Source organism: Leptopilina boulardi, unplaced genomic scaffold (assembly GCF_019393585.1).
Source record: "Leptopilina boulardi isolate dan_hultmark-lab unplaced genomic scaffold, ZJU_Lbou_2.1 LbouV2_202, whole genome shotgun sequence".
In the NCBI taxonomy this organism is placed as follows: Eukaryota; Metazoa; Arthropoda; class Insecta; order Hymenoptera; family Figitidae; genus Leptopilina; species Leptopilina boulardi.
Genome location: NW_026137755.1, coordinates 1,625,776 through 1,648,538, shown reverse-complemented (window position 1 = coordinate 1,648,538; position 22,763 = coordinate 1,625,776). Strand labels below are relative to the sequence as shown.

The window sequence follows — 22,763 nt, the reverse complement described above, 5'->3', positions numbered from 1 at the left end:
CTATGGAAGAAATAAATGAGACGTTTATTGCAGTTCAGAAAAGACAATATTTAATACTACAGAGTAAAAAATATTCACCTTGTAAGACGTGAGATTGTCAATAGTTTCTTTCCATAAAGTAAAACATGTCCCTCGTTCAGCTAGAAGTATTTGTATTCTTCTCTTGGAGCGTGATCTTGTCTCTCCTAAGTCTAAAACAACAACAGGTATTCCAGTGAAACGCAATGACCATCCTTCTGGTTGTGTTGCATTGCCCAAATATAAATTCGCCAGGGATTCACAAACGAATACCTAAAAAAGAATAAATGAAAATAATTTGTTTTTTAAAAGATAATTAGAATTTTTTTTTTCATGTATTAAATTACAATGTAGATAGGATGCGGAAGTGTTATCAACGAAACGTGGAAACCGTTATGTCCGCAAATGAATGTAAATAACTCATTAACGCTGTAAAAACTATTTTTTATGAATTTTAATATACCTGTGATTTTAGTCCACGGAAAAATGTTTCAACTTGTTCACGTTCAATTTGTGAAACTGGCTCGAGACGATTTTCATCGCTATTTTCCGAACTATCGCTACCCTCGTAGCTTGATGTGGCTGATGTATCCGCTTCACCTGTTGATGATAATCTTCTTCGAGTTGAATTGCTGTATTCACTGTAATATGAACTGTGCAATGACAAGTTGGACTGTAGTGTTGGACAGGATGTGGCGTACACTGAGGAGTTCATTTTCATCTGAAATTACAAACAAAATTTTTTGATAAATATAAAAATTGAATGTTTCAATTAATTTTTTAAATTACGATTATTTTCAAAAAGTTTGATTTTAAATTTCCAATTTTTTGTTTTTTTAAATACTAAGTACAAAAATACTTTTATGCATAATCATTTTATTTCCGAGAATGAAACCTTTTAAGTATTTTTTTACAAAACCGCAGAAAGCCTATGCATCAGTTCTCACCACCCACATCCGGTATATTCTTTTTTTTTAATAATAATTCTCCAGCGAATATTTTTTAAAAATAAAATATATTTCTAAAAATGAAGAATAGAGAACCAAAATTCAACATCCTGTTCTCTAGAAACTATCGTCTCTCATTCTCAGCTGTAACTTAAAACTTTTTCTTGCAAGAAATAGAAAATGATTCTATAGTTACAAGGAGTGAAAATATTATCCTCAGATTTCGAATTATATTCGATGTGACAAAAAAAAAACAGTTGAATTAGTATAAAGGAAGAAAAGATGAGAAATACTGTATGAAATATATTAGAAAAGAAGAAAATTTTTTATAGAAAAATAAGTTATTTTTTTTAATTCAAGAATTTATTATTTATTTCTAAAATTCTAATTTTTTAGTGATTACTTTAAAAAAAAGAAAGTTTTCATTAAATTTTTGATATGAAACAGCGTCCCGATAAGACAATCTCTGCGGCGCCCACAGCGTTTTAAATTATACTATCAAGAGGCATAGAGAAGAAAGAGGAAAATGTTTTTATATAAATAATAATGTTGAAACTCTACAAAAAATCGAATGGTTCTTGTTTTTGTAATTTTTCTACTCTGATATTAATTACACTATTTTTTTTCAACATCCGGTATTAAAGTAAGGATCCTTCGCAGAAATGTTCATCAATTATGATACCTGAGAGTATATCCATTTGTCTTCTGGGCAAAAAATTGACCTATAAATAACAATGACCCATAATATAAAAAACAGTTTAAAAAATAAAAAAAAAAATTAGGAAGAAGAAAATTCTTTTTAAATAAAAATTCTACTAGAGTTAATTTTAAAATGAATCACTAATTTCGTGAAAGAGACTAGAATAGAAATTATTTCATAATGTACCCGCATATAAAATTTGAATCTATATGATATGATGTTGCCCTCTTTTCTCCAATTTTTTTTTTTTTTTCTTAAATGACAAAAGACTAGAGTGTTGTATCATGAATGCCACAAAAATATAATAGAGCAAAAATGAAATGCGAGCTTAATATTATTATTGTGCGTCACACACGCGCGTATATGTAACACACACCGGAAGTGAATCGTTTACGAGAAAAGTATACTATATATAAAGGGATGTACACCATTGTTCTCAAAACGATAAGAGATTGCTTCTTTTTTTCACGATAAAATTTACTATCATATCGCAGCAGTTCTCATTTTTAAAAATAATTTTTATATTTATAAAATTATAACTATATAAATATTCATTAGTAACAAAAAATTAATTTTATTACAACTAAATATTTTATAAAATAAATTTTAAATTTATCTCTTCAGTTATTTTTTTTATTTTTTTGAATGTAAATAAGAAAAAGTCGAATCAAATCATTCATGAGACACAATAAATATTGGAGTGTGTGAATATGTGTATCCTGTGAAATTTACTGTGAAAAAAAAATGTTGCGTAAAGGAAACGAAGTTTTTGCTGAATGCCAGAGTAGAAAGTATTATACCCGGAAAGTAGAACGACAAATGCGAGAAAACCTTATATATTCTTTGGTAACGGAGCAAAAATGACAATAGCCTCTCTTTTATCTGGACATTTGCTTGGAAGACGATATCGTCTATCCATCAAGAAATGCACTTAAAAATAAATCGTTAAACAGTGTACCAGGCAATCAAAACAATTCAAATATCATGAATAAATAAAGCCGCCTGTTTAGAAATTTTTTACTTTTTTTCCTATTTTGTCACACTTTTCCGCAATAAAATTGTAAAAGTAATTATAGAAAAAGAAATTTCGAATTAAATGAATTTTTTTTCGTTTTAAATAATAATATAAAAAAAATAATACTAATGGTAAATAAATAATCACAATATTATTTATTGTAACAAAATAAATAAAATAATTTATATGTTTATTAGTGCCATCACATATCTCTGTTTCATTGTCTCTGTATTCGCTTCTATCAGGAGACCTATTATACTATTATCTTTCACATCATCTTTGTGCTTGTTATACGACAACGCATTTCACATAGTCTTCTCTATGAAGATTCACGTTCCCATCCTGCTTACCTACCTTTATAGAAATTTTATCCCTTCTCCTCAGATCATATCTTTTATTCTCTTTATAATTGAAAATCATATAAAAAACATTAACATTTAACCTATTTATTAGATTTAATTTAAAAAGTTTACTACTTTTTATTTTATTTAAAAAGGGGTCAACTTTTTTTAAAATTCTGTTTCATTTTTGCAAAATTTAGTTAACAAATGAAGTACATGAAGTACAAGTAATTAATTATAATTATATGTTACTTTGGGGGTATCAAAAAGCGTTGCAGATCAAATTGATTTAAAAAATAGATCAAAATGATCCAAAATTTGTATTATTTTACTGCAACATATGATGTCAATTGTTTGTTCTGAAACGTCAATGACATAACCATCGTTGAGTTTATGAAAAAATTGCATTTTCTATTTGACGTTTTAGTAAAAAATTGTTAAAGCACTCGACTTTGAATTTAAAAACAAATTTTGTTTATTCAATTCTGTTTTGTGCAACTAAATCTTAATTCTTTGGAATAAGGTTGTATAATCTAACCATAACCGCTTGCTTAGAATTGCTTATACTTGTAAGAAAAATTTCTTTTAAATTAATTTGTTAAAATAAAATAATTTGATTACAATAATTGAATAATTTTCTGCGTTTTTTCTTGTAATTTGGATAATATAATCAAACATTTTCACTTTACCATTAAAGAACATTTTATCAAATTAGAAACTGTGTTGCATTGTAGGTTCCAACATTTTTAGAAAAATCCCCTTCTGAATTTGAAAATAAATTTTTCACATTGATTTACATCGATTTTAATTATTTTTCCTGTATACATTTAGTAAAAGAAGCAGATCTATGATATATTTAAATTTTTTCAAATTGCAAAGAATTTTTTTGCGTGATATAATTTCTGATTATTCTGAATTTAAACTTGAATTTAGGCTTTAATTTAAATTTAATTTAAACTTGAATAAGGCTTGAATTTAAACTCATTTCTTAAAATTCAAAAATAATTTTTAAGAAATAAAAACAAACTTTGAAGCAATAAAGTTGTAATAATAAAGTAATTTATTTGTTTAAATTTTAAATTAAATTAAATTTTAAAAAATATAAAATACAGTAAACAATTTTAATAATAAAATTAATTATAAATAAAATATTATTTAATAAATAATAATAAAGCAATAAAAAAACAATAAACAAGAAAATAAAAAAAATAAAAATTCTATTCAACAATCCTGATTTTGAAAAATTGGTGCTATTTCTTTCGAAATGTTCCTTTTTTAATTGTCTGAATTGTAGGAAATAATTTCTAGATTAATTGTTAAATTTGGTTTTGAAAATTAAATATTTAATATTAGCTTTATGTAAAATTCAACGCATTGATGTTACAATTGTAATTGGTTTTTAAAAATCAAAAACAGTTATCATTGTTGACATTTTGAAACAAGTAAAAGTTAGGTAAAAGTTAAAACAACTGACAATTAGACAATAATGAAAAATAACGGACAATAATATAATAATAAATAAGTGATATGACACAATATTTGATGTTTGCTGTCTCGATATTTGGAACGGATAAAATCTGAGAACAGGTGACAACAAGGTTTTCAATTGATTTGTTCATTGTATGTTCCGGGTCCTCTTACTATTGTAATTGCAATCCATATGTATCAGCTGTTTTAATATTGGCACATTTATTTCCGGAAACAATAAGCCCTGCAATAAAGTAATAATTATATTCTGTAGTGAAAGAAAATTGGAATATTTAAAGTTTTTACATTTTTCCAGTAAGAAATACAAGTATAAAAACTTTGAATGAGTAATTCTTCCTGTAAAGAATATTTTTCGAAATTCTCTAGTGTTTTTTCTGACAAATTTTATATTTATTAGAGTGTTAAATCGAGAAATATTACTTGATTAATAGTCAGTCGAACTATTTTTTAAGTTCTGGAAATTATTTTTATTAAGTAAAATAAAAAGTGTAGCTCTAATGAAAATCTAACAACTTATGGATTTTTAATTTTTAATTAAATATTGAAATTTAGTTTTGAAACTAGATTTTTAAAGAATTTAGCGTTTCTTGGTAATATTCTTAGAACAATAGTGGAAATTTTCTCTTGGAAATATAATTGAATGATGTGCAGATGGAATATTTGAATCATTTAATGTTTAAAACTACTCCAAATAATTTAAAAGATGCAGCATATTCTGACTTAATATGGATAATTTCCTCAAAATTTATAGTTTGCTTTTGAGGAAACTATGCTGAAAGAAACGACGCTGAATCTGTTTTACTTTTTTTTTAAAAACCTGTAAACATTTTTCAATTTATATAACTTATGACTTAAAAATTTTTATAATTTTTTTATCTTAATTTTTATTTCTATCAAAAATTAGAACATTCTTTGGGTTGAAATGTTACTGTTTTACTTCTAGAATACTTTTTAGGAGACAATTATACTTTAAAAGGAGATTGTATACCTATAAACAATAAAAAGTCTCTTTTCATTAATTAATAACATTAATTCATACCTTGGTAATTCTTTGACCATATTTTTTTATGGCAATTCTTGAAAACAAGAAAACATGTTTGCTTGGCGCAGTCATAGCTCATGACATTGTTGAAGTGAATTGAAAGTCATGGAAATCTTTAAAAAACCACAATAATTGAGATTTTCGAAAAAATCTAAGATGTTTTTACTGATGTAGCGATTCATGAGGCTGAAATAAAATTATTTTTGTTAAAATGGAATTAAAAGTATAGTTTACAGTTTTTGGATAAAAACAAGGTAAAATCTTTTATTGTTTAAAGATAATTAGTATTAATATAAAAAACATATTTATCTAAATAAACTTAATTGAACATATTTTCAAATACAAATTATACTGACCTATCATGCTTGAAAGTCTGACGTATTATCTGAGTGATTTAACGAATTCACTGTGATCTTTTCCAATAAGATACACAGAATTATATGATACGATACTGCTTTCGTAAGATTGATGTACAAGAATATTTCGAATAATTGAATTTCAAATAATATCCTTGTGACGTTAAGAAAATTTGTGAAATATAATCCATTGAAAAATGTTTTAGCAGTGGTATTTTATTTGGAGTAATATTATAGAACCTGTAGATTACTCTCTGATAAGGTGATAAATTAGGAATTTAAACTTCTGATGTAAAACATTTTGTTTCAATGTATTACTGTAATCTTCTCGAGAAACAAGCTTGTCACAAAAAATGTTTAAAAGATGACGCCGAAGCATCGTTTGACTATCACAAAGGACTTGTTTTTAAATTTATGACTGTGGAATACTTCATGAGTTTTCAGATCACGAGGTCTTAAAACCTTAAATTTATCTTGGAAAGCGATTTCGTAGGCCATTAAATTCATGTTGAGCTCAATAGTTTTGATGGTTTTGCAAATAAAAATTGGTCCCTCATTGTATCTTAGGATAATCTCTAGTGTCGCAAATTGAGGTTCATTTTCATTGGAGTAGCCAATCGCAAGGAGACATTTTCTTGGAATGTATTTAATTCCGTTCACATTAACCCATGATGCAGTGCAAAGTAGCTCTCCTTCGTGAAATAAATGGGAGAATGGTAAATTATAATTGAGTAACAATTTCTTTGCACCAAATTTCACTTCTTTCGTTAAAGGGTTTTGCAATTCCAGAGCTTGTCTTTGTTGGTATCTAACGGACAAAGTTAACGGGAGATTCTTGTAATTGCGCATGCCTTGGACGATTCTTTTGAAAACCTGATGGTTTGCTTCAGGACGTAAGCACATGAATGTTCCAAGTGGTCCAAAATACAAGATTAATCGGGGATAATGTATCATGAAATGCTGTTTAGGAATTAACGAGTCAGCACCGTACAGATCAGTGAAGGTTTGCAAGTAATCTGCAATCAGGTCGCCCAAAACGTCAACCATTCCTCGACTAATTTCATGTCCAAAGACGATGCAAGTTATTTCAAGCAAGGTCATGTAATTTGCGAAATACGGACAATCTGGTTCAATGAGATCTTGCACAAGAAATGGCAGAATGTGTGCAAGTGTCCACATTTCGACAGCTGATAATTTTATGTTAGCACCTGGAACAAGATGAGAAGCCTTTAAGGGAGGGGGACGTTTGTCCACTTCAGAGTAACCGTAATCAAACGAAGCTATTCTCCTATTGAGTTCGTCAAGTGAAATTTTCTTAAAAATAACATTTTGACATAGTTGTTGCATTGTCCTTGGTAATACACCCAAAATTAGATCGTGGATAATATCAGGAGGCGCTCCTTCAGTAATATGATGAAAAAAAAGATCATTTAAAACACTTCTCCTGTTGATCCCGTATTCAGACATCAATTTTTCTTTCGCTGAACCCTCTGCATTTTCAATCATTGACACTTGTATGTCGTGTTTTTCTCTGGTACGTAGCAAGCTCTCTTCCTCTTCAACCATATTGTGGATTTCGGAAAGGTGGGCAAGACAAAAACGGCATGGGTGTCTTGTTGTGCCAAAAGATTCTTTACAACCGCATACTGCATTTTGCGCAGGATTGTCTCCTATTGTTGCAAAGAGTGAACCAGTAATAATGGTCCCATCAGCGAGTTGGATTCCATTTTCGATTTTTTTAAAATCCTTGACAATATGTTTTAAAATACTATTCAATCCATACAATTTTACGTCTCTAGATCTCACAATTCCTACAAGATAAATGTGCTGTAGAGCAGAGCGATACATTGGGTGTAGATTGAGACTAGATGCATAAATCATCAAAAATTTTTGATTGCCAGACGATTTTGATCCCAACGCATCGCACACATCCACTTCATCCGTGTATAATAAAATACTGTGATGGGAATTATTATGCCTCCAGACTTGATTTTGAAATTTTAATCCATCTCGAAATGAAGTAAGGACATCTTGTTTTGGAATATGATTTTCCAAAATGTAAGAAAAGGTTGGATTTTGAGAAAAATTTCTCAACACTTTCGATAGTGGAACAAAATACATTTCATCTATCTTGATTTTTGTAGGACGGTCTTTGCCGATGTTTGTACTTCCATGTTTTATAAACCGCCTTCCTAGGATACGTTTCTTTGGCATTAGTACCTTAAATTGCTTTTCAAAATATCTTGATCGTTTCTGTTGAGTGTTGAAATCACCAATAAAATTTATATTTTCTACATGTTCTTCAATGTTAAATATTTCCCTAAGTTGTATATTTTCTTGTTCCACCAAAACTCTTTCCACTTGTTGTAAAGAATGTGTTAAAAATTCTTTAACAACATCTTGCATTGATTGGAGAATAATATTTATTTTTTCTTCAGAAATGTTTGTTCTTGTTCTCAGTTGCAATAAAAGTAGTCCTATTGCACGTTGTCTAGGATCCAAATTTTCAGGTTCTTGTTCAACTTCTTCATCGGTATCATCATCACCAGCATCATGATCACCCTGATCATCATCATCAGTTAATTCAACTGCTTCATCCTCTTCGCTACCACTACTTGAATATTCTACATCGCTCTGACTGTTCAAATGTTGCTCATCGTTTATTAAATCTGGGTTTACGTAATCTCTTTGAACATCTTCGATAACATTTTGATCATTGAGATTGTTATTTTGTTCAACAATATTTCTATCTACGTTCTGTAAAGGCACTCTATTTCTATGGGTTCTCGACTTGTGAGATCTTAATGAAGATCTGTTATTGAATGAGGCATTACAATTCATGTAATCGCATTCAAACCTACGATTCATTGGAAGGGCCGCCATTCCTAAAAAAGTAGATCAATGAGTGCATCGGTCATTGCAAAAGTACATTTTAAAAATTTTAAACGACAAGAAATTTTACTTCAAAATATTAAAGCAATATAAAAGTAAAATTCAGCGGTTTGCCTAAAACATTTATGTAAAAATAACTATAGCAGTTTAATACTGTAACTACAATTAATATTTTCAAAATTTTGGTTTTTGAAAGTAAACCTATTTTCAATGACCTATAACTCGAAAAGTTTTGAAATTAGAAAAATATTACCAGGATAAGAAATGTTCAGTTTTTCTTTGACTTTTCAATCATGTAAACTAAAACTAAAATTTGTTGATTTGAAAAAAATAACAATAATTTTTTATAAACAAATTCATTTTTTTTAATTTGGACATGTTTTTTTTAAAATGTTTTTGCTTTATTTCTTACTTGGGAACAATAAAAATAGTTTGCACACTATTTCATAATGGGCCTGATAATACTTATTGTTTAAATAAATTATTTATAAAAAAAATTTTTTATTCTTTCTTTTTTTACATTTTTTTTTAACAAAAAGTTTTTTAATCTCTAGGACTGTTTAATCCACTTATAAAAAAATCAAATTAAAAAACTTTTTGTTAAAAAAAATGTAAAAAAAGAAAGAATAAAAATTTTTTTTTTATAAACAATTTATTTAAACAATAAGTATTATCAGGCCCATTATGAAATAGTGTGCAAACTATTTTTATTGTTCCCAAGTAAGAAATAAAGCAAAAAAATTTTTAAAAAAACATGTACAAATTAAAAAAAAAGTGAATTTGTTTATAAAAAATTATTGTTATTTTTTTCAAATCAACAAATTTTTGTTTTAGTTTATATGATTGAAAAGTCAAAGAAAAACTGAACATTTTTTATCCTGGTAATATTTTTCTAATTTCAAAACTTTTCGAGTTATAGGTCATTGAAAATAGGTCTACTTTCAAAAAACCAAAATTTTGAAAATTCATAACTCGAAAAATTGATCGCCCATAAAAAAATAAAAAAATACGTATTTGTTTTTTTTCTATAAAGAATGAAAAAAAATATGTTTGGCTAAATTTAAAAAGTCGACTGAAATCTGACGTGGAATCGCCCATAGGCTTTAATCTCTGATTAGGAATGAAAATTGATTGATTGATTGAAAATAAAAGCTGTGTTGGAACTAGTCTTTATCCTTATCGAAATATTTTATATTTTTGTAATAAACTTTAATAAGAAATTATTTGAGTAAGTCAAAAAAAGTATATAATTTCTTAAAATTAATTTTCGTAACATTTTTAACGCAACGTTTTATGAAATTAATAAAACAAAAATATAGATTGTGCAGATATTACAAAAGTCATATATTGGAGAGTGTTTACTAATTTAATAATAATTGGATAGCTATTAGGGAACAGTCGATAAATTACACTACAAAGTCAAGTGATTATTTTTCTTTCAAACCTCTGTATAAACCTCTTAAATTAATAAAAGCAAATAACATATATATATATATTAGTTTTTGACTGAATGATTAGCGAATTAAATATAAAATTTAAAAAATTATCCCCGATTAAACGAGTTAATCTACAAAAACGGACATATCATACCCTTATGAAAGATAATTATCAAACGTCTAACTCAAGCTTTTACAATAAAGATGAAAAAATTGTAATTGTAAAATCTTTTAATGTATTTGTTTTCTGCGATGCTACATCTTGACTTATGGAAAATTAATATCATGTCTCTTTCTTAAAATACCACATTAAAGATATTTGATTTTTTACAAAACTCTCCTGATATATATATATGAATAAAATAAACGATAAAATAAATTTTAAAAAAGTGAAAATCTAAATCTTGTTGACTTTGTGAAAAATCTATACAAAAGACTTACCCTTCAGTGTGATGCGGTTATATAAAACACACTTTTGTCACAAAAAATATGAGACATATATTATTCATAACTATAGTAAGTTTGGTTTCGATGTGGTTGATGTCACCTTGTAATATTTTTCTTCACTCGTCACTTAAAATAATGCTAAATTGAGCAAGAAAAACCGATGAAAATGCTTCCAAACTTTCTACACGTACACATGTTGTCATCTGTTTGTTTTGCTTTTCACTTTCATTGCTGCCAACTCTGCCAGTCTTAGCAGACTGCAATAGTTTTGTCAGTTTGCTTTTGAAAATTATATTAAAATCTTAAAATTGAAAGACTATCATAACTAAACTACAGAAAATACATTCATATCAATTAATTATTAATAATCTATAAATTTCAATGAGAATCATTTGTCATTTTAAAAAAATTTTCACAAGTTGTTAAAGTAATTTCTCTTATTAAAAATGGCAGCCAATCAGAATGCTTCTTTAAAATGAAATCTATCTCTGATTGAGAGACAGGTTTATCATCCTGTTTTTCACAAATTTTTATTATTTATTTAACGTATTAAATAAATGCGAGAATTTAAAGATAATACAACTAATATGACTTATGTCAAAATTTTTGTCTTTAAGTTGCCTCCATTTTTTTATAAATATGTTGTCAGGAATTATCTTAAAATAATTCCGGCTTTCTCGTGTTAGGTTAGTTTTTTTGACAATAACAACACGTGCGTACAGTGTTACGTTCTACCAGTGTATGCAAATATCAGTGCAGTACTTCATGTCTCATCTTTTTTTTTAATCAGTTGTTTAATAACATTTTTAAACAAATGAACAGCAAAGGTTGCTATGGAATAAAAGAAAACTGGATTCAGCAGTGTAAAATTCACATCTCGAACATCGCATTTCCAAACAGCGCAGGTAATAATTTTTGAAACTAACTATATTAACAAAATAAACAATTATTTGTGAAATATAAGATTCAATTAAAAAAATTATTTTATTTTTCTATTAACTTGTTGTTTTAATGTAATAGAAATTCATTTTTTTTATTTCGATTTGAATTATTATTAATACTTTAAACGAATTTTCTGCCCATCATTGACGAAATAAGAATATTTAAATATATTTTTGTCGGTGAAATATGTGTATGACACAAAATAATTAAATAATAAACAATTATGTTTTCAGAAATGAATAATTTAGATTGCCATGGGGTTAAGCGAGGTCCTTGCGAATGCAACAACTGTCCTTCATATTGCTACACGAAGGACAATTTATGCTCTTATTGTAACTGTGTTCCTGTAAAACACGCTAAACTTGGTAAAGTTATAGATTATTAGAATGAAATTAATAAAAAATATTTTAAAACTTTTTTATTTTTCAAACTAATATGTCTTTTGTTTTCCTTTTCTAAAAATGTATTACACTTTCTATATTTAATTTAATTTAATTTCTATATTTAAACAAAACAGCTTTATCAGGCCTATTTCAGAACTTTTTGCAAACCGTTCTTTTTATTTCTTGACAAATATACAAATAAAGAAAACAATCCCAAATTGGAAACTGAATTTGTTTAAAAAAAATAAAAAATGAAACATAATATTTTTTAAGCATCCAAAAGTTGAAAGTGAATTAATTTTTTTTTCTTTTAGCAAAATTGTTCTAGATTTATTAGTGTAGAAAATTTTAAAATATGTCAATATAGTAATATGTCTGCGTTTAAAAAACCATAATTTGTCAAATTTATTTCTTTGAAATTTGGGCACCTCTATGTAAAAAGATAAAAAAAGTGTGAACCTTTGTGAAAAAGAAACTATTAAACCAACCAAAAGTTTTGGTTGGTTAAATAAAAATAGTATTTTTATTTAAATTTCATAATATTTATTGTAGATGATCACTTAACTGCGAAGATCAATTTAATTCAATCCGAAAATTCACAGTCAACTTCAACATCCAAGACAAATGAAAATTTTGACACAATTTCGCAGAATATTTTTGCTGACTTTTTATATAAATCAGAAGACGAATACCTGAAGAAAACTGAAAATGTAAAGTCGAAAAATGAGGAAATGAAAACAGGAGGTGAAGAAAAAATGAAAGATGAGGATGTATTAACTACTCCATTTTTCAATTTGCCTCAAGAGATTCAACAGCACTTGGTAAAAATATATTTTCAATTTATATATTTTTTGATAGTATTTAATGTCGCTTATTTAAATATAGTTTTGTAAAATTTATAGAATATTACAAAAAAGCATTTTAGAAATGTTTTGTATAAACACAACAATTTCTGGAATTTATTCCAGAATATTCATTTATTACAAAAGTCAGTTTTTACTAAAAAAAACTTTTCTACTGTTTTGGAACAGTTATGTAAAATTTGTATCTTGAATTTTTTTTTATTTAAAAGCTAGTATTTATTTAGATTAATTTACTGAATATGTAGGATAAATTGGCTCTTCTTATCCCGGATTCTTTCTATGGGAATCGTAAAGATGACGTTACAGCAGGATTGTATTCCAATCCAGAAGAAGTCGAAGACAAAATGAAAAGAAATCCTTTTAACGCATGTGTACGAATTTTAGCAGAAAGAATGATAACAGCTGATTGCACTACAAGAGATGATATTTTGCAAATATCTAAGTTGGCAATTGACAAGTTTATAGGACTGAAAGGAACGTCGAAAGAACCTCACGTAATTATATAACATTTTTAAAAATAATTTAATACCTATTACTTATATAAGGTTTTAAAAACAGTAAAAAAAGGTATTTTTTTAGTCGAGGCAACTGAACTAAGTTAAAAATAGAGAATTTTAAACACTTTATGGAATTTTTAAAACAAAAATTATGTTACATATTTAATTGATCTTTAAAATAAAATTTTATTAATTTATATTCCCTTTTAATATAATGCCTAATTATTTCCACATATGTTTATGATGTTTCATTAGGAGAGGCTACAAATGGGGCTAATAAATTGTCTAAAAAATAGAAAAACTCGATCGAATCCGAATCGAAATAAAGCTGATACATCTAGAGGTAGAAATACTGGTAACGAAAGGGAAAGTACTGATACTATGCCCGACAGCTGCTTAGAAATGGCTGAAGAATATTCTCATATCGAAAGAGATATTTTTCGATTGAAAAAATTACTCACAGACACACGTGAGACACGAAAAAGAGATTCGCGAACTTTAACTGCCCAGGATTTGCTAAATAAATACCCAGCCTTACATGATCAAAACTTGGTAAGTGCAAACATTATCCTTTAAAATAATATTCAGATATTTGATACTATATTATTTTCCTTTTAAGCAATGTATTCAGCGACCCTTGAAAACTCTGAAAACCTGGATTTTTTCTTGAATATTGTTTTTAGATAGAAAACTTAAAAACACGTTGAATTGCATAAAAAAATCTTTGAATTCTTTAAATACAGTGATATTGTATCATTTATCACGATTTTTTAAATGCAACTTTTTAGTCGAATGATCGTTTAAAATTAAAATTTAAGAACTTCAATTAAAATTCTTTAAAAGTAAAATTAAATTTTTCATTTAATTTTTTTTAAATTTAATTCCTGAGTTTCGAAAATGTATAATAACAATTTTTTAATAGTCAAATATTTTTAAAACATCACTAACATTATGAAATTATTTATTGAACAAAGACTTTAAGAAACAAATTATATAAGATCTAAATTTTTAAAGATTATCAATATTGAACATTATACAAATTTTGGAATGTGTGAAAATGTTTTTAATAATTAAAAAAAGCGTAAAATAGTATTGAAAGTAAATAAATTTTTGATTTTAAAAGTAATAGCATTTTTGAAGAATTTTAATTGTAAAATTTCCAAATAATTTAATCTTTCACAATACATAATTTAAAAATTTTTGAAAAACCTTTTTGAAAGTTGCTGGATACAGTTTGTGATTAATTAAATATTATTTTCTTTACAGTTTAATGACTATTAAAGACATAATTTTTAAATTTATTAGTACTTCAATGCAATAATTTACTTTAGGCAAAATATAAAAATTTCCTTTTTCATAATCAAAATTTTTAGCACAAAAACATTCCTTTTATTTTATGTCTTGTGACAAATCGCTAAACTTTAGATTATTATTATCATAAACACCACTGTTTTTTGATTTTTTGGACAATAATTCTTTTTTACGCAGTTTGCAAAAATCAATTTTAATATTTTATGGTTTATAGTAGAATTGTCAAGAAAAATGATTTTAAAAACTTTGGTAAATTCTTATAAAGTAACGGTTAATATTTGCTATAGGTTTTGATTTTGATTATAAATGATGCAAAAATTTGAATAAAAAAGTTAACATTTAAAGTCACATGTACGTAGATTTTAAATTTCATTTAAAAAATTATATTTTTATTTAATACAAAAATTACTAAAGTTTTTAAATAAAGTGTGTTAAATTAAATTTTAAATTAAGTTTTTATTTTTTATATTTCATTATTATTTTTACATTTATATTATTTTTTTATATATTAATAATTTTTGCGATTGCAGTCATAATTTAATTTTAATGTTTGTTTTATGATTTAGAAGAATTCTTTTTAATTCACAAATTTTTTAATAGTTTCTTTGGGAATTTGAAAAATTGGTTGACATGCCAATTAAGGAAATGAGATCAAATTTGAAAATCAACGCTTCGAAGGTAATTAATATTTTAATAACCAAAATTAAAGAACAAGATACTGAAAATGATGATAAAATCGTGATTCACCTTTTAAAATACCTGCCCGAATTGTTCAATTGCAAAAGTGTAAAGGAGATCCACAAGCCTATCATAGAATTGGAATTAAGGGTACTTGAATCTAAAATTTTTTTGAAGTGACTAGTAAAATTGTAGGCTAGTACAGCTTTGTTCATAGCTTTGTGTCTTAAACGAATATAAAATGAAGGAAAAATATCTATTGGCATTACAAAATTTTTTAAAACTTATGAGCAAAAAGCGATTGGTCTTAATTAATGTGACATATAGTACTCCCACTTTTAGTGTCTTTATGAGACTTTTACCTTTCATTTAAAAAAATATATATATTTGATTGCAACGCTTTGTTTTTGAAATATCGAATAGTAAATGTAAAAGTAAAAAGGTACAAATATACTAAAATTAATTAAAAATATCATTTTTAACTCTTGGTAACACAAACATGTTATTTAATATTTATTAAATAACATTTATTATTTATTATTTATTTATTTATTTAATAAACTTTAATTCATTTTTGCCATTTATTTCTCATAAAGTAAAAACGAAATAAACTTTTAAATATTCCATGTTTTATATGGATTTTTGATACGATCCGATTTTATCTGGATATAAAAGAAAAGCAAAATTATGTACTTTAATTTATTCTAAATTGTAATATAAGTTGTTCAAAAACTTTTTTCTCCATAATCATATGCATTTTTTAATAAATAAAATGTCAACAAAGAATTCTCAGGGTGTTGATTGTTCATTGTATTTTTCTAATAATTTTCTTTTTTTTTAGGAAACAGTGCCAGCAAGTAACAAAGCACCAACCTTAATTTCAGTCGATGAGCATTGTGAAATGCTTAAGTGCTATGTGGATTCTGAGCCTCTACACTGTGCGAAACCTTTAGAAGCTCTATTGCTTCTTATTGCTTCGTACTACATTTTTAACATAAACTACGAAAAGAAACACAATCTGCAATTTTTATTTTTAGAAAGAATAATTTTTGGAGAAAAATTTCGCCGAATTTCTCCTATAAATTCGAAGTATTTATCACTTTTAAACCTTCAAGACAGAGCAAAATTGGGCTTTTAAATTTATAAAATTCTTTGATATATTTGGTTGAGTTACGATTTCGTTAAGTTGATAAAAGTTAATTTAATCTTAAATTTTTTTCGAAAATTTAAAATAATTTCTTTAAAAGAACAAATTTATAAAATGAATTGCAATAAAATTGTAATAAAAGAATTACAACATTGATTATATATTTATGATTTGAAAAATACTGCTTTATTTTTAAGAGTAAGTATTGTAACAACTTTCTAGTGGAATATGTAATAAAAAATTATTCTAAATTTTTAATGAAAACTTTACATTAAATTTTTCTTTACGATGACTAAGGTAAAAACATCAATACCTTTGTTTTAAGGAGTATTTTATTTAATATGATTTTCTTAATACACTAATTCATTGTAATAAAAATTTAAATTTCTTTCCAAGTGTATTATTTCATAAAAGTAAATTCGATCAATGGGAAGGTAAAAAACATAACACCGTGTTTATGTCATACAAAAAAATCGGACAAGTGCGAGTTACACTCGCACTGAAATCGAGGGTTCCGTACTCGAAGCGAACTTATTTGGTATATAAACAAATGTTTAAAAAATATGTGTTGTATGACAAATAATATAAGTGATACAAAAAGGAACAATTTTGTAAAATTCAAGAAAATTGTTCCTCTTCGTATCACTTATATTATTTGTCATACAACACATATTTTTTAAACATTTGTTTTTATACCAAATAAGTTCGCTTCGAGTACGGAACCCTCGATTTCAGTGCGAGTGTAACTCGCACTTGTCCGATTTTATTTTTTAAAAAATATTTTACTAAAAAAATATAAGAAACATAATTTTATTTCAACTCGCAATATTTTTATTGTATTTACATTTTAAAAATATATTGAATATTAAATTTTATCTTTCTAAGTCAAGGAAAAATCGAAAGTTATCTAAAAAATAAAATTTGTTTATTAATTCCAGAAAAATCAACTCCAATCATCCTCGCTATATTTTTTTTATAATCTACACGTAAAAATACGTCAAAATATATAAATTTGAATCACTGTAGAAAAACTTTTTTCGTTTTTTGCGGAAAAATACATTTTTTTCTGAAATTTATCATTTTTCTTCAAAAATTTGATAAAAATTGATCATCAACTCCAATCGCGCTTACATTTTTTCCCTGTATTTTTCACGCAAAAATTGTGTTTTACAGCAAGTATGAACAGTCTAGATTGAATATTGTGTGCGCTAGGGAGAATAAATCATTTTTTTCGAAATTTTTGATTTTTCCTTGACAACGCTATGTAAATTAATCCGAATCAAGTTCGCTATAATTTTCCTGTAATTTTCACGTAAAAATACGTAAGTGTGTCAAATTTGAGCTCTTTATGTCAAAAGATGTGGCCGCTAGGGGGGGGGGGACATACTCATTTTTAGGTATTTATCGTAAAAATTCATGGTTTTTCCTTGACAACGCTATGATAATCAACTCCAATCATGCTCGCTATATTTTTTTTGTAATCTACACGTAAAAATACGTTAAAATATATAAATTTAATTTCCTTTAAATAAAATTTTGTTCGTTTTTGGTGGAAAAATACATTTTTTTCCTAAAATTGTCATTTTTTCTTGAAAAACTTGATAAAAAGTTAATCATCAACTCTAATCGTGACCGCTTTTTTTCCCCTGTATTTTTCCCGTAAAAATACATTTGTATACTAAATATGATCTGTCTGGGTTGAATATTGTGTGCGCTAGGGAGAATAAATTATTTTTTTCGAAATTTTTGATTTTTCCTTGACAACGCTATGTAAATTGATCCGAATCAAGTTCGCTATAATTTTCCTGTAATTTTCACGTAAAAATACGTAAGTGTGTCAAATTTGAGCTCTTTATGTCAAAAGATGTGGCCGCTAGGGGGGGGGTACATAGTCATTTTTAGGCATTTTTCGTAAAAATTCATAGTTTTTCCTTGACAACGCTATGTTAATCAATTCCAATCAAGTTCGCTATAATTTTCCTGTAATCTACACGCGAAAATACATATGTGTACTAATTTTCAGCCCTCCAGATAAATTTATGTGGCCGCTAGGGGGGGGGGGGGGGTACACGATTTCAAAAAAACCGATATTAATAGGGTTCCGAACCGAGTACGGAACCCTAAAAACTAATTCATTATACTTGTCAAAATGTTTTCACTTTCATTAGATATACTTTTAAAAAATACAAATTAATGAAAAATAATAACAAGTTATTTTAATTAATCTCAAAATATTACTTAATATCCAGGAATTCTTTGTCAAACTAATGTGGAACAATTTATTATGAAATAAATATTATAAATAAATATATTATTATAAAAATAAAATTAACGACATGTATAAAATTTTACATAAAAGCAAATCAAATTTAATGCTTTCTTTACGCACAAGCAAATTTTTTTCTTACCTCAACGAGAAAACAAAAATGTTCATAAAATGATCTTCTTTATAACTTTAACATAAAGGACACCTTTTTTGTTTGCTTACCAGCTTAAGTGTTATAATCAATTTTTTAATTTAGTCATTGTTGAAAAAAACTTTTGTTATTAACAAGCATAATTAATTTAATAAGAAAAGCAAAACATTATTTTCTGTGCCAATCAAACCAATTTTCCGAATCAAATTATTTTATTAAAAAAAATTAATTGGAATAAAATTTTTGTTTCAAGCACCAGGAATTCTAACCAAACGGTTATGGTTAGAATATCAATCCTTACTGATCCAATGAACCAAAAACCAATTGATTAAACAAAATTTTTTTTTAAATTCATAGTCGAGTGCTTTAACAATTTTTTACTAAAACTTCAAATAGAAAATGCAATTTTTTCATAAACTCAACGATGGTTATGTCATTGACGTTTCAGAACAAACAATTGACATCAAATGTTGCAGTAAAATAATACAAATTTTGGATCATTTTGATCTATTTTTTAAATCAATTTGATCTGCAACGCTTTTTGATACCCCCAAAGTAACTGTGTAATAATACATTAATAACATAGAAATAAATATAATTGTGAAGAATTTATTTATTAAAAAATTGTGGTGATAATTTTCTGAGAATCTATTTGAGGTAACGAAAGCTTGCTGATGTAACTTCTAGGTCTTATAAATCGTTAATAGTGATTATCAAGAATATGAATCGTTACTTGTGATGAAATAATCATTCATTCAATTTCAGTTGGAATGTTACGTACAATTCTTAATAGGTGCGTCATTCGTTATACACGAGATTATAATTTTTGTTAATTTGGTATTTTAATTGTAAATTTGTTTCATTTCCTCCATTTTTTTTTAAATACTTCAAATTTTACTTTTAGGAAAAATATTTTACTTCACGAAAATTGGCTTTCTATTATTATTATTCTTTTGTTTTCAAATTTGTTTTTTAACGAATTTATCAAAATTAAAAAAAAAATTAATAATTCAACATTTATTGTTATGCAAATTTTTTTTTTCAATAATATTTTACAATTGATGTCAATTTTATTGAATATCAATTTAATCGCAGTAAAATGTTACTTTCACTATCATTGAGTACATAAAATACGCCTAACAGGACATAAAAACTAACAGTACCATTGGAATTTATATATATATATATAGATAGCCATTTTTTATGTAATATTCTTTTTGTTGTATGTATATATTTTATAAACTTTTTTAATGAATAAATAATTTATTCACATAATAATTTTATAACACCTTATTTTTTCAATTATTTATTTTGAATTTTTTATTCAAATTTTTTATTTTACTTTTATGTTTTATTTATATTTTTCTTTTACTATTGACGCCATTTTATAATAATTTTTTTTTTTAATTTAATTTTTTATAATTTTCGTGTCGTTAAAAAAGAAAAATTGACTATTTCTATAGCATTGAATACGGGAATTCACAAGTTGCAATCAACGTTGCCAAATTGACAAAATTTTTGGCGCGAAATTTCAAAAAAAAAATTTGTTCTTCGTCGACTATAATAATTGTGTTAATTTTTATAAATAAATATATTTGCACTAGGTAAATAATAATAAAGTAATTAAAGAAGAAAATAATTGGAACAAAAAAATTCTTTTTTTAGAAAAAGAAGTCAAATTTATTGGAGAATAAAAAAAAAGAATAATGAACATTAATTGAGTGCATTATTGTGTCTTTTAATAAAGTTGCTTCATCACTGCATCAAATGTAACATGTTAACTTTTACTTATCAAGAAGCACATGGTCCAAAATAATAAATACACATTCTCTTATGACATAAACGGTCGACCAATCAGAAGAATGTTACGAGAAGTTCAACTCACATAAATACAGCCTGGAATGATTAATAACGGTATAGTTCAATGACAGAAATGCGAGAAGTGGGTGCAGGACAGAAGATGAGAGTAATTATCACGAAACGTGAATGAAGGCAATAAAAGAGTGGCGTCATCATTAACGGAATAACTACACGAAAATGAGAGGGAAAAAGTATTCATCGCAACCGTTGATTACTGTTTTTTTTTTAATGATCATCGGCCTTTATACATATATTAAAAGCATTTTGTTACAATAATTATATAACAGTAATAATTGTTTATATAGTTTAATAGTCGTGAGACAATGATAATTTCTTTTATCTGTTTACTATGATCATAGTAAAATCATTACAAGATAAAATTACAGCACATAAAATTTTATGACATGATTAACAATTCCAAGATCAATATTAGAAATCCAATTCTAATTTAAATTTTATCTATTTCATGATTAATCACACAGTTTTATGACAAAAAAATATATTAAAAAATTAAATATAATTTCAAAAATTTGTAATTCTTTTATTGTTTTGTTACAGAAAATGTAAATTTTTGGATCGAATGTAAAAAAAAAATCATATTTTATGACTCACAATTAATAATTAATTATTTAATGATAGTCTAGTTTCTATGTTTATGTCTCATTAACATATTAGTGCGCAGTAAACACAGTGAATAATTTCTGATGTTGTACATCCATTATTCGTCTCGAAACTCATTACCTATCATTATATATCAATGACTCTGTTGTATACGATATCGATCGAATAATAAAAAATCAATTCTATTACTCCGTTTTTTGAAATTGAATATTTCATTAAATATACTATTCAAATAGAAAAGATAAGAAAATGAATCACAAACAAAACTATTGATAATGTAAGAAAAAAAATTGAATTTAACAATTTATGGTAAAATTGTTTTTCGTTATAAAATCATTATATGCTGTGAGTTAACAATCGAGGAAAAAAAAAATATTTCAAAATGCACTTTGCACGTGTTATTGATGTTGTCATATAATCCCGCAAGATCCAATATATTTGCAATAAAAAAAACAAGTTTCGAGAGCATTTAAGAGTCAAGACGTAACTTGGCGATTCAAAATGTAAAACTTGTATTTTATATATATATATGTATAACTTTGCAAAATTCGTCATACATATGCAGCGTGACACATTTATATGGTACAAAAAGTCAGAGCTCAATATTCAGAAAAGAGAGAAAGAGGATTGTAAAATTTGAAATATATGAGCGAAATTTATGTTTGCAATTTTCATGACACGAAGTGGAAATATTACGTATGGCTTGAAACAAAAATATCAAGGTTTCTTATCGAGAGAGAGAGAGAGAAAGATGAGATTCAAATCGAATCGATGAATGTATCAGTTACGCAAGTCTTCGATATATGATCAAGAAAACTTTCCAACTGCTTCATATTCGATATATATATATACGGCAAACAATAATTTTATTCCCAGAGAATCTGATAAAATGAAAATTCATTGCTTGTAAACGAGTTGTATCCAAGTCATACAAAGATTTATTATTTCAAATGACGATATTATTCCAATGGAAATATTCCCTTAAGTTTTGAAAATAAATTAATCATTAATCAATAAAAAAAAGAAACAATTATTTCTTATAAAAATGTTAATTATCCTTTGAGATCATTTACAATAATAAAAAATTTCCAAAATCAAAATCAAAATTAAAACATTTTTGAAAAAAACGTTTTCAAAGGGACCGTTGCCATAGTAACAGTTGCTAATTGAATATTAATCATCGCAGTATTTATATATCATAAAAATAATGATCATCAAAAATTTTTGATGAACTTTGGTGTATATTGCAAAATCAATATGGATCTTTTTGTAGATCATCATTAATCATCTAAAATTTGTTTCTAAAAGAATAATTATGAAATTATGTCTAAATCCATAACAATAGAAAGTTTTCGTTTTTTG

The 22,763-nt window shown here is 26.0% G+C and overlaps 3 protein-coding genes across 5 annotated transcripts in view; 1 reads left to right on the top strand and 2 right to left on the bottom strand.

Annotated features, from left to right (window-relative positions):
- LOC127278354 (uncharacterized) overlaps positions 1-22,763 on the bottom strand; it is a 38,478-nt gene that overhangs the window by 2,001 nt on the left and 13,714 nt on the right. For both annotated transcript variants that reach the window (XM_051300051.1, XM_051300052.1), the window contains 2 exons: positions 482-739; positions 79-291 (listed from right to left, as the gene is read on the bottom strand). In XM_051300051.1, the coding sequence (XP_051156008.1) occupies positions 79-291; positions 482-739 (471 nt within the window). The remainder of the gene's footprint in view (positions 1-78; positions 292-481; positions 740-22,763) is intronic.
- LOC127278343 (uncharacterized) lies at positions 4,358-11,186 on the bottom strand. 2 transcript variants are annotated; one of them, XM_051300034.1, is made up of 4 exons: positions 10,677-11,186; positions 5,908-8,792; positions 5,549-5,737; positions 4,358-4,732 (listed from the first exon to the last, which is right to left on the bottom strand). In XM_051300034.1, the coding sequence occupies exon 2, from the start codon at positions 8,788-8,790 to the stop codon at positions 6,265-6,267; it is 2,526 nt and encodes an 841-aa protein (XP_051155991.1). In that variant the 5' UTR covers positions 8,791-8,792; positions 10,677-11,186; the 3' UTR covers positions 4,358-4,732; positions 5,549-5,737; positions 5,908-6,264. The 2 variants fall into 2 exon arrangements, with proteins under 2 accessions (XP_051155991.1, XP_051155992.1); XM_051300035.1 differs by lacking the exon at positions 10,677-11,186 and having other exon boundaries at positions 5,908-8,831.
- On the top strand, positions 13,643-16,495 carry LOC127278359 (uncharacterized). Its single transcript, XM_051300057.1, has 3 exons — positions 13,643-13,919; positions 15,279-15,356; positions 16,198-16,495. Exons 1-3 carry the CDS (start codon positions 13,749-13,751, stop codon positions 16,492-16,494), a joined length of 546 nt encoding a protein of 181 aa, XP_051156014.1. The 5' UTR covers positions 13,643-13,748; the 3' UTR covers position 16,495.

Excerpts from the sequence above, each read along its gene's own strand:
- LOC127278343 (XM_051300034.1), bottom strand. The coding sequence starts at position 8,790 with ATGGCGGCCCTTCCAATGAATCGTAGGTTTGAATGCGATTACATGAAT.
- LOC127278359 (XM_051300057.1), top strand. The coding sequence starts at position 13,749 with ATGCCCGACAGCTGCTTAGAAATGGCTGAAGAATATTCTCATATCGAA. Across the intron at positions 13,920-15,278 it reads CCTTACATGATCAAAACTTG|TTTCTTTGGGAATTTGAAAA; the intron begins GTAAGTGCAAAC and ends ATTTTTTAATAG. Across the intron at positions 15,357-16,197 it reads TGAAAATCAACGCTTCGAAG|GAAACAGTGCCAGCAAGTAA; the intron begins GTAATTAATATT and ends CTTTTTTTTTAG.